This window comes from Heloderma suspectum, chromosome 11 (genome assembly GCF_057233095.1).
Source record: "Heloderma suspectum isolate Gila_16-S chromosome 11, 16-S_ref, whole genome shotgun sequence".
Taxonomy (NCBI): domain Eukaryota; kingdom Metazoa; phylum Chordata; class Lepidosauria; order Squamata; family Helodermatidae; genus Heloderma; species Heloderma suspectum.
Window position 1 is genome coordinate 2,683,227 of NC_139468.1, and position 14,272 is coordinate 2,697,498.

The 14,272-nt window shown below is 41.2% G+C and overlaps 1 protein-coding gene across 2 annotated transcripts in view; it reads right to left on the reverse strand.

Moving 5' to 3' along the window:
• ADAM10 (ADAM metallopeptidase domain 10) overlaps positions 1–14,272 on the reverse strand; it is a 72,145-nt gene that overhangs the window by 34,425 nt on the left and 23,448 nt on the right. For both annotated transcript variants that reach the window (XM_084816592.1, XM_084816591.1), the window contains exon 4: positions 6,773–6,931. In XM_084816592.1, the coding sequence (XP_084672718.1) occupies positions 6,773–6,931 (159 nt within the window). The remainder of the gene's footprint in view (positions 1–6,772; positions 6,932–14,272) is intronic.

Here is a 14,272-nt window from a genome sequence, read left to right on the forward strand (position 1 = left end):
TTTTGTTTAATCTCTGAATAAGACTTCATTGTGATGCTAAACATATGTTACATTGTTGTGCCTGAAAAGCTGCTAAAAGGATATTCTTGCCAAAAACTGAAAGATGGGCAACTGACAGGCTCACTCACTAGAAATAGATTCCTTCTTTATCACAAGCATTCGTTTGACCTGATGTTGGTCTTCTTACCTCCTTGCAGCATAGCACAGGAGACAAGAGGACTCTTACAATTTTTTAACATTTTTTCATTTTTCATTTTATTTTATTTTTAACTAACTTTTTTCCATTTATTTGTCTTGTAACACACACTTTCACACAAGTGGGACTCTGCTTTTAACCTCTACTGAGTACAGGAACAGGCACAGGCTAGTCTAGAACAATTACAAAGCTAGACACAAAAAGGGAAAAGAGGCTATGGAAGGACAAGACTCTCCAGTGGTGGTGACCTGCAAGGTGTGTGCAATGTTTGTTTTCTTGCCTGAGAACAACATGGCCTATACCTGCAACAAGTGCAAGTTGATCACGCTGCTGGAAAAAAAAGTGGACTGGAGCGGCGACTGTTGACCCTCTGGGGAATAAGAGAACACGAAGAGTTCTTGGACAGAACGGGGGAACTACAGCAGCAAAGGGCAGACCAGAAGCTTGAAGAGCAACAGAAAGATGAGGCAGAAGTGGGAAATGCTGAGGTGAAGAAAAATGGAGTAGAGGATACTCCTTGGAAAAGGGTGACAGTTAGGAGAAGAAGAACTAGACGCCACTCTGCACCAGTGGAAGCAGTGGAGCTGTGGAACTGATTCCAGGTACTTGCGGATGAGACTGGAGGACAGCCTGCAGAGGAAGAATCACAGGGGAACCTACATGAGAGTGAGCAAGAGGCTGAAGGTCAGTCAAGCAGAGGCGATGAAACCCAGGCCTACAACAACAACAAGAGAAGAGTGGTAGTACTGGGAGACTCCTTGCTGCGTGGGATCGAGACCCAAGTATGTCACGAAGACCCGTGGACTCGCCAGGAATGTTGTCTCCCGGGAGGACGGATTAGAGACGTGACTGAAAGGTTGCCTGCACTCATAAAGCCCACTGACAGGTATCCCTTTCTTCTCATCCATGTGGGAACAAATGATACCGCCAAGCGGAGCTACGAAGAGATCACATCAGACTTTGAAGCTTTGGGAAGGAAACTCAAGAACTTTGGGGCCCAGGTAGTTTTCTCATCCATCCTTCCAGTAGTTAGAAGAGGGATAGAAAGGGAACGAAAAATACTCCGGGTGAATGACTGGCTACGAAGGTGGTGCTGACGAGAGAGATTTGGATTCTGGGACCACGGGCTATACTTCCTGGAAGATGGGCTGTTGGCAAGGGACGGGTTGCACCTCACAAAGGATGGGAAGAATGTGTTTGGCCACAGCATGAAGAACTTCATCAGGAGGGATTTAAACTGAATCCTACGGGTAAGGGAGATGTAATGTTGGGGGTAACAATGGACGTAGGCGCATGCACTGCAATGGAGAGAACAGCTCTGATAGCGCCCAATAATAGTGTTCAGACACATGTAGGAAGAAAGCCAGACTATGAAGCACATGGTCTTCGATGTCTATATACTAATGCCCAGAGTATGGGAAACAAACAGAACGAACTTGAACTCTTAATACAAGAGGGAAATTATGACTTGATAGGTATAACTGAGACTTGGTGAGATGACTCTCATGACTGGAATACAGCAGTTGAAGGATATAACTTGTTCAAAAAGAACAGGAGGAACAGAAAGGGAGGTGGGGTTGCACTGTATGTGAAAAATACATATCTCTGCACAGAAATACAGGAGGATGAGCTTGGTAGCCCCATCGAGAGCATCTGGATCAAAATAAATGGAGCAAAGAATAAAGGAACCTGGTGGTCGGAGTCTACTACTGGCCATCCAATCAAGGAGAAGACGAGGATGAAACTTTTGAAAAACAAATTGCCAATGTTTTAAGGAAGCATGATGTAGTAGTAATGTGGGACTTCAATTTCCCAGATATTTGTTGGGAGACAAATTCTGCCAAACATGGCCCCTCCAGGAAATTCCTGACTTGTGTGGTGGATAACTTCCTCCTACAGAAAGTAGAGGAAGGAACTAGAGGATCGGCTATCCTTGACTTGATCCTAACCAACACAGATGACTTAGTGGATCAAGTAGCAGTTACAGGAATTCTGGGGGAAAGCGACCATGTTGCACTTCAGTTCTTGGTTCTAAGGGAAGCAAAAGCCGAGTGTAGTCAAACATGTACCCTGGATTTTAGGAAAGCTGATTTTAATAAACTCAGAACAATGATCAGTAAGGTCCCATGGCAAGCGACGCTAACAAGAAAAGGAGTCCAAGATGGGTGGGAGCTTTTAAAAAAGGAAATTCTCAAGGCACAATCACAAACAATTCCAACAAGAAGAAAAGGTGGAAGACAACAGAAGAAGCCAATGTGGCTTCACAAAAAGCTTAGGGATGACCTGAAAACAAAAAAGGACACATATAGGAAGTGGAAAGAAGGCCAAGTAACAAAGGAAGAGGACAGGCAGGTAGCACAGAATTGCAAGGATGGCGTCAGGAAGGCTAAAGCTGAGAACGAGCTGAGGCTAGCGAGGGATGTTAAAAACAACAAAAAGGCTTTCTTCAGCTATGTGCATAGTAAAAGGCAGAGGAAAGAAATGGTGGTTCAGCTATTAAATAAGGATGGCGAAACGGTAACAGATGACAAAGAAAAGGCAGAGGTGCTCAACTGCTACTTTGGCTCAGTCTTCTCCCAAAAGAGGGTCTATGACCCCTCTGGCAAAGGCGAAGTGCAGGCTGAAGGGGCAGGATTGCAGCTTGAGATCGATAGGCATATGGTCAAGGAAGACCTAATCACTTTGAATGAGTTCAAATCTCCAGGGTCAGATGACTGCATCCTAGAGTAATAAAGGAACTGGCAGAAGAACTCTCAGAACCGCCATCTATTCTCTTTGAGAAATCATGGAGGACCGGGGAAGTGCCAGATGACTGGAAGAGGGCTAATGTTGTCCCTATCTTCAAAAAGGGTAAAAAGGAGGAACCTGGGAACTACAGACCAGTCAGTCTGACACCAATCCCTGGGAAAATTCTGGAGCAGATGATAAAGCCATCCATTTGTAAGCACCTTGAAAACAATGACGTGATTACTCGAAGCCAACATGGTTTTGTCAAAAACAAGTCCTGCCAGACAAATCTGATCTCATTTTTTGATCAAGTAACCTGCCTTGTAGACCGTGGGAATGCTGTAGACACCATATACCTCGACTTCAGCAAAGCTTTCGACAAAGTGCCCCATGATCTCCTGATGAGCAAACTAGCTCAAAGTGGGCTAGATGAAACAACGATCCGGTGGATTCACAGTGGGCTACACAATCAGACTCAAAGAGTGCTTCTCAATGGGAACTTCTCAAAATGGGGAGAGGTAACGAGTGGGGTACCGCAGGGCTCAGTCCTGGGCCCAGTGCTCTTCAACATTTTTATGAATGACTTGGACGAGGAGGTGCAGGGAATGCTGATCAAATTTGCAGATGACACAAAATTAGGCGGGATAGCTAATACTTTGGAAGACAGAAACAAAATTCAAAGTGATCTGGATAGACTGGAGCGCTGGGCAGAAAACAACAGAATGACATTTAATAGGGATAAATGCCAAGTTCTGCACCTAGGAAGAAGAAACCAAATGCACAGTGACAAGTTGGGGGATACGTAGCTCAACCACACTACAAGCGAGAAAGATCTTGCAATTGTTGTCGATCACAAGCTGAATATGAGCCAACAATGTGATGTGGCTGCAAAAAAGGCAAATGCTCTTTTGGGCTGCATTAATAGAAGCATAGCTTCCAAATCCCAGGAAGTACTAGTTCCCCTCTACTCAGCACTGGTTAGGCCTCATCTGGAGTACTGTGTCCAGTTCTGGGCACCACACTTTAAGAAGGATGCAGACAAACTGGAGAGGGTTCAGAGGAGGGCAACAAAGATGATCAGAGGACTGGAAACAAAGCCCTATGAAGACAGGCTGAAAGAACTGAGCATGTTTAGCCTTGAGAAGAGAAGACTAAGGGGAGATATGATAGCACTCTTCAAGAACTTGAAGGGTTGTCACAGAGAGGAAGGCCAGGATCTCTTCTTGATCATCCCAGACTGCAGGACACGGAATAATGGGCTCAAGTTACAGGAAGCCAGATTCCGGCTGAACATAAGGAAAAACTTCCTGACTGTTAGAGCAATACGACAATGGAACCAATTACGTAGGGAGGTGGTGGGCTCTCCCACACTGAAGACGTTCAAGACAAGGCTGAACAGCCATCTGTCAGGGATGCTCTGACTTGGATTCCTGCATTGAGCAGGGGGTTGGACTCAATGGCCTTGTAGGCCTACTATTCTATGCTTCTATGATTCTATAATCAAACGTAAGTTCACTTTATTCTACTGTCAGTTGAGACACCATAAATTTGATTTTTGACTTGATAAACTACATAATAAATGACAGGCACTGATGGGGGGGTTGTTTGTATAAAGTTAGTGAGATCCATATTCTTTTAAAGTCAAGATTTAACTTGCCTCTTCCAAACGTGATTGTCCTAAATGACTAGCATCAAGCTATTTATTTCCCATACATTTGGATTTGCTTAAAATAAGGCCTTCTGTTTGTCTCTCTTTTGGCAACCTTGCCAATCCCACTCTTTCCTTATACCCAGCTGCCAAACCAATGGTAGAGTACCTATGTTATATTGCATAGCTTGTGCTTTGTGGCAGTAAAACCTCTAACAACAATTGGCTGGGCTGCTGTGTTGGCAAGAAGTACTCATGAACATTCCAGTGCCTAAAGGCAATGGAAGATTTGCTGTCCAGTTTCTCTGAGAGAAAGGGACGTTGTCCATTTGGCTGGGATTATAAACTCAGACCTTAGAGACAGTAGTTTTGTGGGAAAGACTGGAAAAATACCCTAGAACGTAGGGAAGCTAGGGGGCAGGGATTCTAGAGATAGAGGTAGCCGAATGGTGCAGATTTAATAAATAGAAACCTAAAGGAAGCTTGAAAAATTGCAGAGAAGATAGGGAAAAAAGACAAGAGGAAGTTAATGATAGTGGGAGCTGGGAGCTGAATTTGAATATACTGATTTGAACTAGCCAGTCTTTGGCTGCAAATATCAAGTGCTACTATCAGGCTCCTTCTTATACTGATCAACTTGGGACAAACTGGCCACTATTCTCCCCTAATATGATCCCAAGTCATTCTAGCCATTTCTTTGATTTAAACCCAAATGCACCAAAGGGTCCTGACATGTTGCCTGGAACAGATGGCTTCCTAAACAAAATGGGCAGCAGCCAGAGCTGTGTGCCCCAAATATACACTGGCACCAATATGCCCCCTGCACAGGATACGCTTCAAAGCTTCATACTGTGCTAATTTATAGTTGTGATGTCACTCTCCAGTTAAATGTATTCCATAGTATTCTGGTACTTCAAACCAAGGGTACATGCTCAAGATCATTTCATATGGATGAGCCAGGTGCTAGGCCGCTCTGTTACACCCATGCTCAGATTCATGACTGCAGAAAGATGTATGTTTTCTAACTGTTCCATGCACACTTGTGGAAGTGGGGATTCTAACCCATTTTAGTCGCAAGAGTATGGAGCCAGGAGGTTGCAATTCTTCTAGATGTCACTAATACAGGGTATGTGGCTATGATCTTGGGCAAGTGATTGAACTGGGTCACCCTACATCTATGCTGGGAGAATGACCTGAGCAGACTGCAGCATAAATCTGGAAAAAAAACAGATACCTCTACTGACCCTTGAACCCAAGTTCACATGGCAATGCTCATACATCTAAGTGGCTGAATGAGTAACTGGTGCCTGGTAAAGTATTTAGAAGGGCTTAACCTGTGATGGGGCATATAAGTAAAGATGTGCATTAAAAGGCACTATTCTGTGCACGAAAGCCACCGTCGCTCATATGAGTGGATCCCTATTTTCACTATTGCAACCCTCAGGCCACAGCCCATGCCCTTCTGGAGGGTCCCCAACTCTCAGTCGTGGCAGCAGCATGAATGACAAGAAAACTGTGTTCTGAAGACGAAATTCCATCCACAGACATTAAGATGAAAGCCATACAAAATACCAGCAAGAAGAAACTCTAAGATGATACTGTACATAAGCATCTAACAAGGTTGCCTGGTTGAAAAACATAAGCATCCAGAAGCAATCTGAGGAGGAATTTCTTGAGTTTTCATGACATTTTCTATTAGGTCCAGTTACACTTTTAGAATAATTCCTTCCTAGCACATGCAGAGTGCCCTCTTTCCCTCCACAGAGCATTCCCTTTTGTTTCATGTTTCATCGTAAGCCTGCAAGTTGGGTTTTTAAATTTCATATTCTGAATGCAATACAACGTAGGCACTTATTTATGTTAGCTAGAATACTTCGTAAAGTACTTTGACCAATATCAAACTCTCTGAAAGGAGGCTGAGGAACTTACAGGAACATAACCAACTACCATCTAGTCCAAGAACTACTAGTATTACTTTAAAAAACCTCTGAAGAATGGCTTTGAAAAGAAAATGACCCCTGATGCAGTCTCCCAATGCTTGTATATACATCCCTGTACACCAGTGCAACACTGAATATCCCTGCATGTGTATCAGAATACCCTGGAGTAGGTTTGCTTTCATAAAAAAAAATGTCACAGTTTTGGGATATTTGCACTGTACTGGTTATTTTCACTGCATACAACAGAATGAAAACACTTACTAATATCATCTTCATGGTACATGACTGAGTGAAAAGGCAGGGTTTTGTCCTTAATATATCTTTCTGCTGGCTCAATATAAAAGGTCCCAGTGTGAGTCTTGATGAATCCTTCAAATCTTCCATCAACAACAGATCCATGGCTAAAGCTTCCTTGCTCACCTATTGAAAAAAGCATATAGAATTTAAAGGAAAGAAGTACAATGGAAGTTTTCATTCTTAGGCATCAACCACAATAATTAAACTTCTTAAGCAAGCTTTACAAACGGTTGGTTCCCACCTGTCTCACAGCTTGCCCGCCTTCTCCCTTAACCACAGAAGGAAAGAGATGTGCAGAGCTATCCCAGGTTTTCCATAATTTTTGTGTTAAATACTACACCGCCCTTTAATTAATGCACAACCACCAGTTTTCTATAAAACTTTCTGTATAGACCTTGTAAAATCTGAAGTACTGTCACAAATATAACATCTGAAAATAATGGTTCAGGTGGCCAGTCTTGCTGAACTTGATTACTACTCTTAGCTGGTGACAAATGATTCAAAAAGTAATGCACCATCATGCACACATCTGTGCGCAATTCTAGTTTTCACCAGTTTTAAGAAACCATTCACATACCATTAGCAGCAACTCAGGGCTTAGTCCTTTTATGTTTAAGTTCACTCCCTTTTCACAGAACAATTCACTTTAATATTTATTTTTCACTAAATATGACTTAAACTAGAGATGTGAAGGCCTGGAAAATAATAGAAATAAACCGTTTCCCCCTGTTTTCTGAGGACCGTTTGTTTTTCCCCCGAAAAAACTGAACAGCTTTGCATTATGAAATATTTTCTTTTAGAATTTAAGACAAAAGTATTTATATATTGTTATGCAGCCTTTACTCCATCCAAAATTATTTCTAAGAACTATGTAATAAGAACACTTTTATAGAAAGACTAGAGATGTAAAGTTAAAGCAATGGTATTCCCCGTAGTAACCTATGGCTGTGAGAGCTGGACCATAAGGAAGGCTGAGCGAAGGAAGATAGATGCTTTTGAACTGTGGTGCTAGAGGAAAATTCTGAGAGTGCCTTGGACTGCAAGAAGATCAAACCAGTCCATACTCCAGGAAATAAAGCCAGACTGCTCACTTGAGGGAATGATATTAAAGGCAAAACTGAAGTACTTTGGCCACATCATAAGACAGGATACCCTGGAGAAGATGCTGATGCTAGGGAAAGTGGAAGGCAAAAGGAAGAGGGGCCGACCAAGGGCAAGATGGATGGATGATATTCTGGAGGGGACGGACTCGACCTTGGGGGAGCTGGGGGTGGCGACGGCCGACAGGAAGCTCTGGCGTGGGCTGGTCCATGAAATCATGAAGAGTCAGAAGCGACTGACCAAATAAACAACAAAGAGATGTAAAATGTCTGGAAATAATCAAGCAATGGGGAAAAATGTTTTTTTAATCCTCTCCATAAGTTTCCCAGCATAGTTATTTCTTTTTACTGATAGACATTTATGCTCGGCTTCCCAACATGTTAGTAGAGTCACCATTGTGCGTTCCTGACAGTAAATGTGCGTTCATGACAGTTTGGGTTTTATTCTATAGAGTCCTGTGTTTTTGATGCAGTAAGCAGTCATTTAATGTACTTCTAATCTATTCAGAAAATAATTACAAATTTACTAACCGAGTTTACTTTTAAACATTTTAAAATAAAATGATAATTTTATGAGCAAGGCAAGTTAGGCATAAAATAACTTTAGGACAGAAAGGCTGCTTTATGTTCCTAAAGCAGCCCTCCCCAACCTGGTGCCCACTGGATGTTTTGGACTACAGTGCCCAGCATTCCTGACCACTAGCCATTTTTTGCCTGAGCCTGATGGGAGCTGAAGTCCAAAATATCCGGAGAGCACCAGGTTGGGGAAGGCTGTCTTAAAGCAACAAAATGACTTTAGATCTGTAAACAGCACTAAAAAAATAAGTATTGCTTATTTTTCCATTTTCCCTAACATTTCTGTTTTTCCCCCAAAACCCCACTGGAAAAAAACCTGGTTTTTTTCCCCATGGCCTCAAAATTTCCAGAAATTTTACATCTCTAGCTTAAACACATTAGCAAAATAAACATTTTCTTGTTAATAAAAGTAAAAGAAGAGTATCTGGATACATTTTGACCATATCTATTCCAAAAGTTAAGAAAAACAAAGCTTCAGTAATTGCCATTCCTACATTGCCTTTATGGATGCTTTACTTGTAGTTATATAAAAGGAACATTTTAACAAGCAATATTTCATGTAATATAAAGGCAACTGACAATCTGTCATCATGCCACTTGGGTATTTGTTGCCGTTTTGTGTTATAGGGGAATGGCAAAAATTTCCTTTCTAATAATGACAGGCAGCTCTCGCCAAGTGATCTTTTTAAATGCTAGAGACCTGCAGACCAGCAGGGTAGCCATATGTTCAATCAAAGGTGTTTTAACTTTGCATTTACGTGCTTCAACTTCACAGCATTATTTTTAATATTTTAACCTAAGAGCAACCCTCTTGGATGGGACCAAAAGTCCATCCAGTCAAGGATTATGCTTCTCACGATAGCCATCTACCTGGATGCCTCCGGGAAGCCCACAAGTGGAGCATGAGGACAACAGCCCTCCCGCACTGTTGCTCCCAGGTCACAGGCATGCTGTAGCATAGTACCTCTGAACCTGGAGAAATCAGAACACCTTTTATTCAATGAACCCTTGGCTTTGCTCAGTTAAAGGACCATTTATAAGCAGGTCCATTATAACAAAGGAACCTGGGCTTCTTGTAGCAAATGCACAATAACAGATACTATTTTTCCATCTGTCACCCTCAAGCTTCTGTAAAACTATATAAAGTATGTTTCAATTTCAGCAGTGAATTAGCTTTCCTGGTCATTTCTCTGTTGTCATTAGAAGAGAACCAAGCAAGAAGTACCCATCCCACCCCTCAAGGCATGCACAGATAATGATAAAGCTCTCCTCGAAAGGAGAAAATGGGAGGTCCAGAACATTTCAGGTGAGCTCTGCACAGGTACAAGCCCATAGGTGGAACTCCCTGGAGACTACAAGGAAAAATGCAAAGTTCTTTTCATCACCCTGAACAACATAAGCATGTAAACTCTGGAGGAGAAAAGTCTGTTTCTGCATACAGAATGGATATTAACTGGTGTATGCAAGAAACACTGCACAAGAAACATAGACCTTTGCAGTAACTGAAAAATTTAAAGGGATCAGACCTTACAATATATGTCACCTTCCAGGCCAAGGAATCCATTTGTTACTTCAGGATAAGATCCAAGCATGGATCACTGTTTTCAAGCAAGTATCCTCCTGAGTCACATATCTATCTAGGACTTGCATAACTGAATTTCTTAGTAAGACACAGTTTGAAAAGTGATTCTATAGGAGTGTGCTTCTGAGTTTTCTTCAGTAATCATGCAATAAGATCAGCAAATGATTATTCTGAGTACAGCGGGAGATATAATTAGTTTCATCCTGAGTAGGTGTGGTACACTTTACTCATGAAATGGGAAGACTAGACAGTTTCCTACCCACATGACCAAAGGAACACACCAGGACTTCTTCTATGGTCTCTGTTGCTATATTTCTTCCCAGTGATATGAACTGTTTCAATTTCTGCTCTAGACCTTTCATCCTGTTACTTTACTCCCCGGATTTTTTTTTAAATGTTGCATTTATGCCATTTGCTTCCCATTTACACATATTTCCAGTGCAACAAGGGTTACTTGCCACTAATATCTTTGTTTTGCTTTCAGTTCTAGGCAATTGTTCTGAAGAACTGAATTCAAGTATGCTCTGAGGCATTACTTCTGGAGTTGTCATTATGAGAAATACAACTTGAGCACTCTAATTAGAATAAAACCACATGTGCAGGAATATAATGGGACATATTTATTTGGTTGTGCTTTTTAATTTAATTTCACGTTTATACCTTTCTGAGCAGGACTAGAGATGTGATGGCCTGGGAAAAAGCTGGGGAGGAAATTGGAAAGAAGTGTTTCTTATTTCTCACCCCTAGCTAGACCTTTGGGTTGTTTTTTTTTTTAAAATTGGAGACATTTAACAATTTTGAATTATGAAATACTTATTTTTAGAATAAAATGTTTAAGACAAGGTGCTCATATATGGCTACTCCACTAAAATTATTTTCAAAAACTACTTAATAGGAAGACTTTTCTAAGAAGAGATGCAAATTTTTTGGAAATGTTGAAGGGAAAGTTACTGTTTTAATCCTCTCTCTAACATACCCAGCATAGTTATTTCTTCCATTCCTTATTAAAATTATTGAGCTAATGCATGTTTTACTGCTAGACATTTAGGGATGCTCCAAGTCACGCTGTTTCCCAACATGTGACTAGAGTCAGCATATCATAATATATCATAAAGTCTCCAGTTTTTTCCTATTTCTTCTGGCTTGTAGGATAATTCAGATGTTTCAGGGATTATTGCTGAAGATCCTTCTGTTCAGACATAAACTGGGAACCTAAAATGTTTAACTGGATTTGCTCAAAAAAATCACGATGTCTGGTGTTTTACTTCAACCATATAGTTTATTTAGACAATAAATACAAATTTACCTGAGCTTGCTTTTAAATGTTTTAAATTTTAATGATAACTTCATGAGCAATCCAAGGTAGACATAATACATTTTAGGTTCCTAAAGTAACAAAGTGACTTTAGATTTATAAAGAGCACTAACAAAATAAGTATTGCATATTTTTCAATCCCCCCCCCCCAATTTTTGTTATTCATGGGGGAGACCCCTGTTTTCCCCCCACACACAGCTTCAAAATTTCTGGCAAGTTTATATCTGTAGGCTGGCGAATCCTTGTTTTGAATTCAGACATAGGTTCTCTGCACTTTAAACAGAAAAAACCTAGCACATCAAGAAGAGCATTTCTCCCCAACATGCTAGCTTCCCACAGGAAGGAAGTGTTGCGTGGAAGATAAGAAGCAACTTATACTGAGTCAAAACTTTAGTCCAACTAGCCCAGGTTTTTTGGCACTGACTGGCAAGCATTTTTTCTCTCTTGCCTGGAGATGCCCAGGACTGAAGTTGGGACCTTTTGCATGCAAAGCACATGCTCTACCACTGAGCTGCAGCCCTTCCTTATGTGCATGCAAGAGGGTGAGCAAGCATGCCTCTATTCTGCAGTACCACGTGATGTTATGGAATATTAAGTCTTCTACACACTTCTGCAGTTAAATGGAGTAGGCCAAATCAGATACTTGCTTGAGGTAGGTAACTTTAGCTAGAGATATTTCCTAAAACAAATGGCAAAACAGAACTTGGGAGTTTAAATCCACACTCTTGGTAACTTTTATTTATTTATTACATTTATATCCTACCTTTCGATTAGAAATACTGCTCAATGTGGCTAATAAAATATAAACACAGAAATGTGCACACTCATTTATATATTTAGAAATGATACTCTCTAAAATATAGATAGTATAAAATATATTAGTGATTGTTCTATTTTTTATTTTTATTTTTTATCCTTTATAATCTTTCTTTTCTTTTTAATTATTATCATCAATATTATGATACTAGGATTAGTAAATACTAGGGAGATGTAAAGTTGGGGTAACAATGGACGTAGTCTCATGCACCGCAATGGAGAGAACAGCTCTAATAGCACCCAATAATAGTCTTCAGACACATGTAGGAAGGAAGCCAGACTATGAAGCACATGGTCTTCGATGTCTATATACTAATGCCCAGAGTATGGGAAACAAACAGAATGAACTTGAACTCTTAATACAGGAGGGAAATTATGACTTGTTAGGTATAACTGAGACTTGGTGGGATGACTTCCATGACTGGAATACAGTAATTAAGAACAGGAGGAACAGAAAGGGAGGTGGGGTTGCACTGTATGTGAAAATACATATATCTGCACAGAAATTCAGCAGGATGAGCTTGGTAGCCTCATCGAGAGATTCTGGATTAAAATAAATGGAGCAAAGAATAAAAGGAACCTGGTGGTCGGAGTCTACTACCGGCCACCCAATCAAGGAGAAGACGAGGATGAAACTTTTGAAAAGCAAATTGCCAATGTTTTAAGGAAGCATGATGTAGTAGTAATGTGGGACTTCAATTTCCCAGATATTTGTTGGGAGACAAATTCTGCCAAACATGGCCCCTCTAGGAAATTCCTGACTTGTGTGGTGGATAACTTCCTCCTACAGAAAGTAGAGGAAGGAACTAGAGGATCGGCTATCCTTGACTTGACCCTAACCAACAGAGATGACTTAGTGGATCAAGTAGCAGTTACAGGAATTCTGGGGGAAAGCGACCATGTTGTACTTGAGTTCTTGGTTCTAAGGGAAGCAAAAGCCGTGTGTAGTCAAACGCGTACCCTGGATTTTAGGAAAGCTGATTTTAATAAACTCAGAACAATGATCAGTAAGGTCCCATGGCAAGCGACGCTAACGAGAAAAGGAGTCCAAGATGGGTGGGAGCTTTTAAAAAAGGAAATTCTCAAGGCACAATCACAAACAATTCCAACAAGAAGAAAAGGTGGAAGACAACAGAAGAAGCCAATGTGGCTTCACAAAAAGCTTAGGGATGACCTGAAAACAAAAAAGGACACATATAGGAAGTGGAAAGAAGGCCAAGTAACAAAGGAAGAGTAGAGGCAGGTAGCACAGAATTGCAGGGATGGCGTCAGGAAGGCTAAAGCTGAGAACGAGCTGAGGTTAGCGAGGGTTGCTAAAAACAACAAAAAGGCTTTCTTCAGCTACGTGCATAATAAAAGGCAGAGGAAAGAAATGGTGGTTCAGCTATTAAATAAGGATGGCAAAACAATAACAGATGACAAAGAAAAGGCAGAGGTGCTCAATTCCTACTTTGGCTCAGTCTTCTCCCAAAAGAGGGTCTATGACCCCCCAGTAAAGGCGAAGTGCAGGCTAAAGAGGCAGGATTGCAGCTTGAGATCGATAGGCATATGGTCAAGGAACACCTCATTACTCTGAATTAGTTTAAAATCTCCAGGGCCGGATGAACTGCATCATAGGGTAATAAAGGAACTGGCAGAAGAACTCTCAGAACCGCTGTCTATTCTCTTTGAGAAATCATGGAGGATGGGGGAAGTGCCAGATGACTGGACAAGGGCTAATTTTGTCTCTATCTTCAAAAAGGGTAAAAAGGAGGAACCTGGGAACTACAGACCAGTCAGTCTGACATCAATCCCTGTGAAAATTCTGGGCAGAATTTTCTGCGCTGGGCAGAAAACAACAGAATGACATTTAATAGGGAAAAATGCCAAGTTCTGCATCTAGGAAGAAGAAACCAAATGCACAGTGACAAGATGGGGAATACATGGCTGAACAACACTACAAGCAAGAAGGATCTTGAAATTGTTGTCGATCACAAGCTGAATATGAGCCAACAATGTGATGTGGCTACAAAAAGGGCAAATTAATAGAAGCATAGCTTCCAAAGCCCGGGATGTACTAGTTCCACTCTACTCAG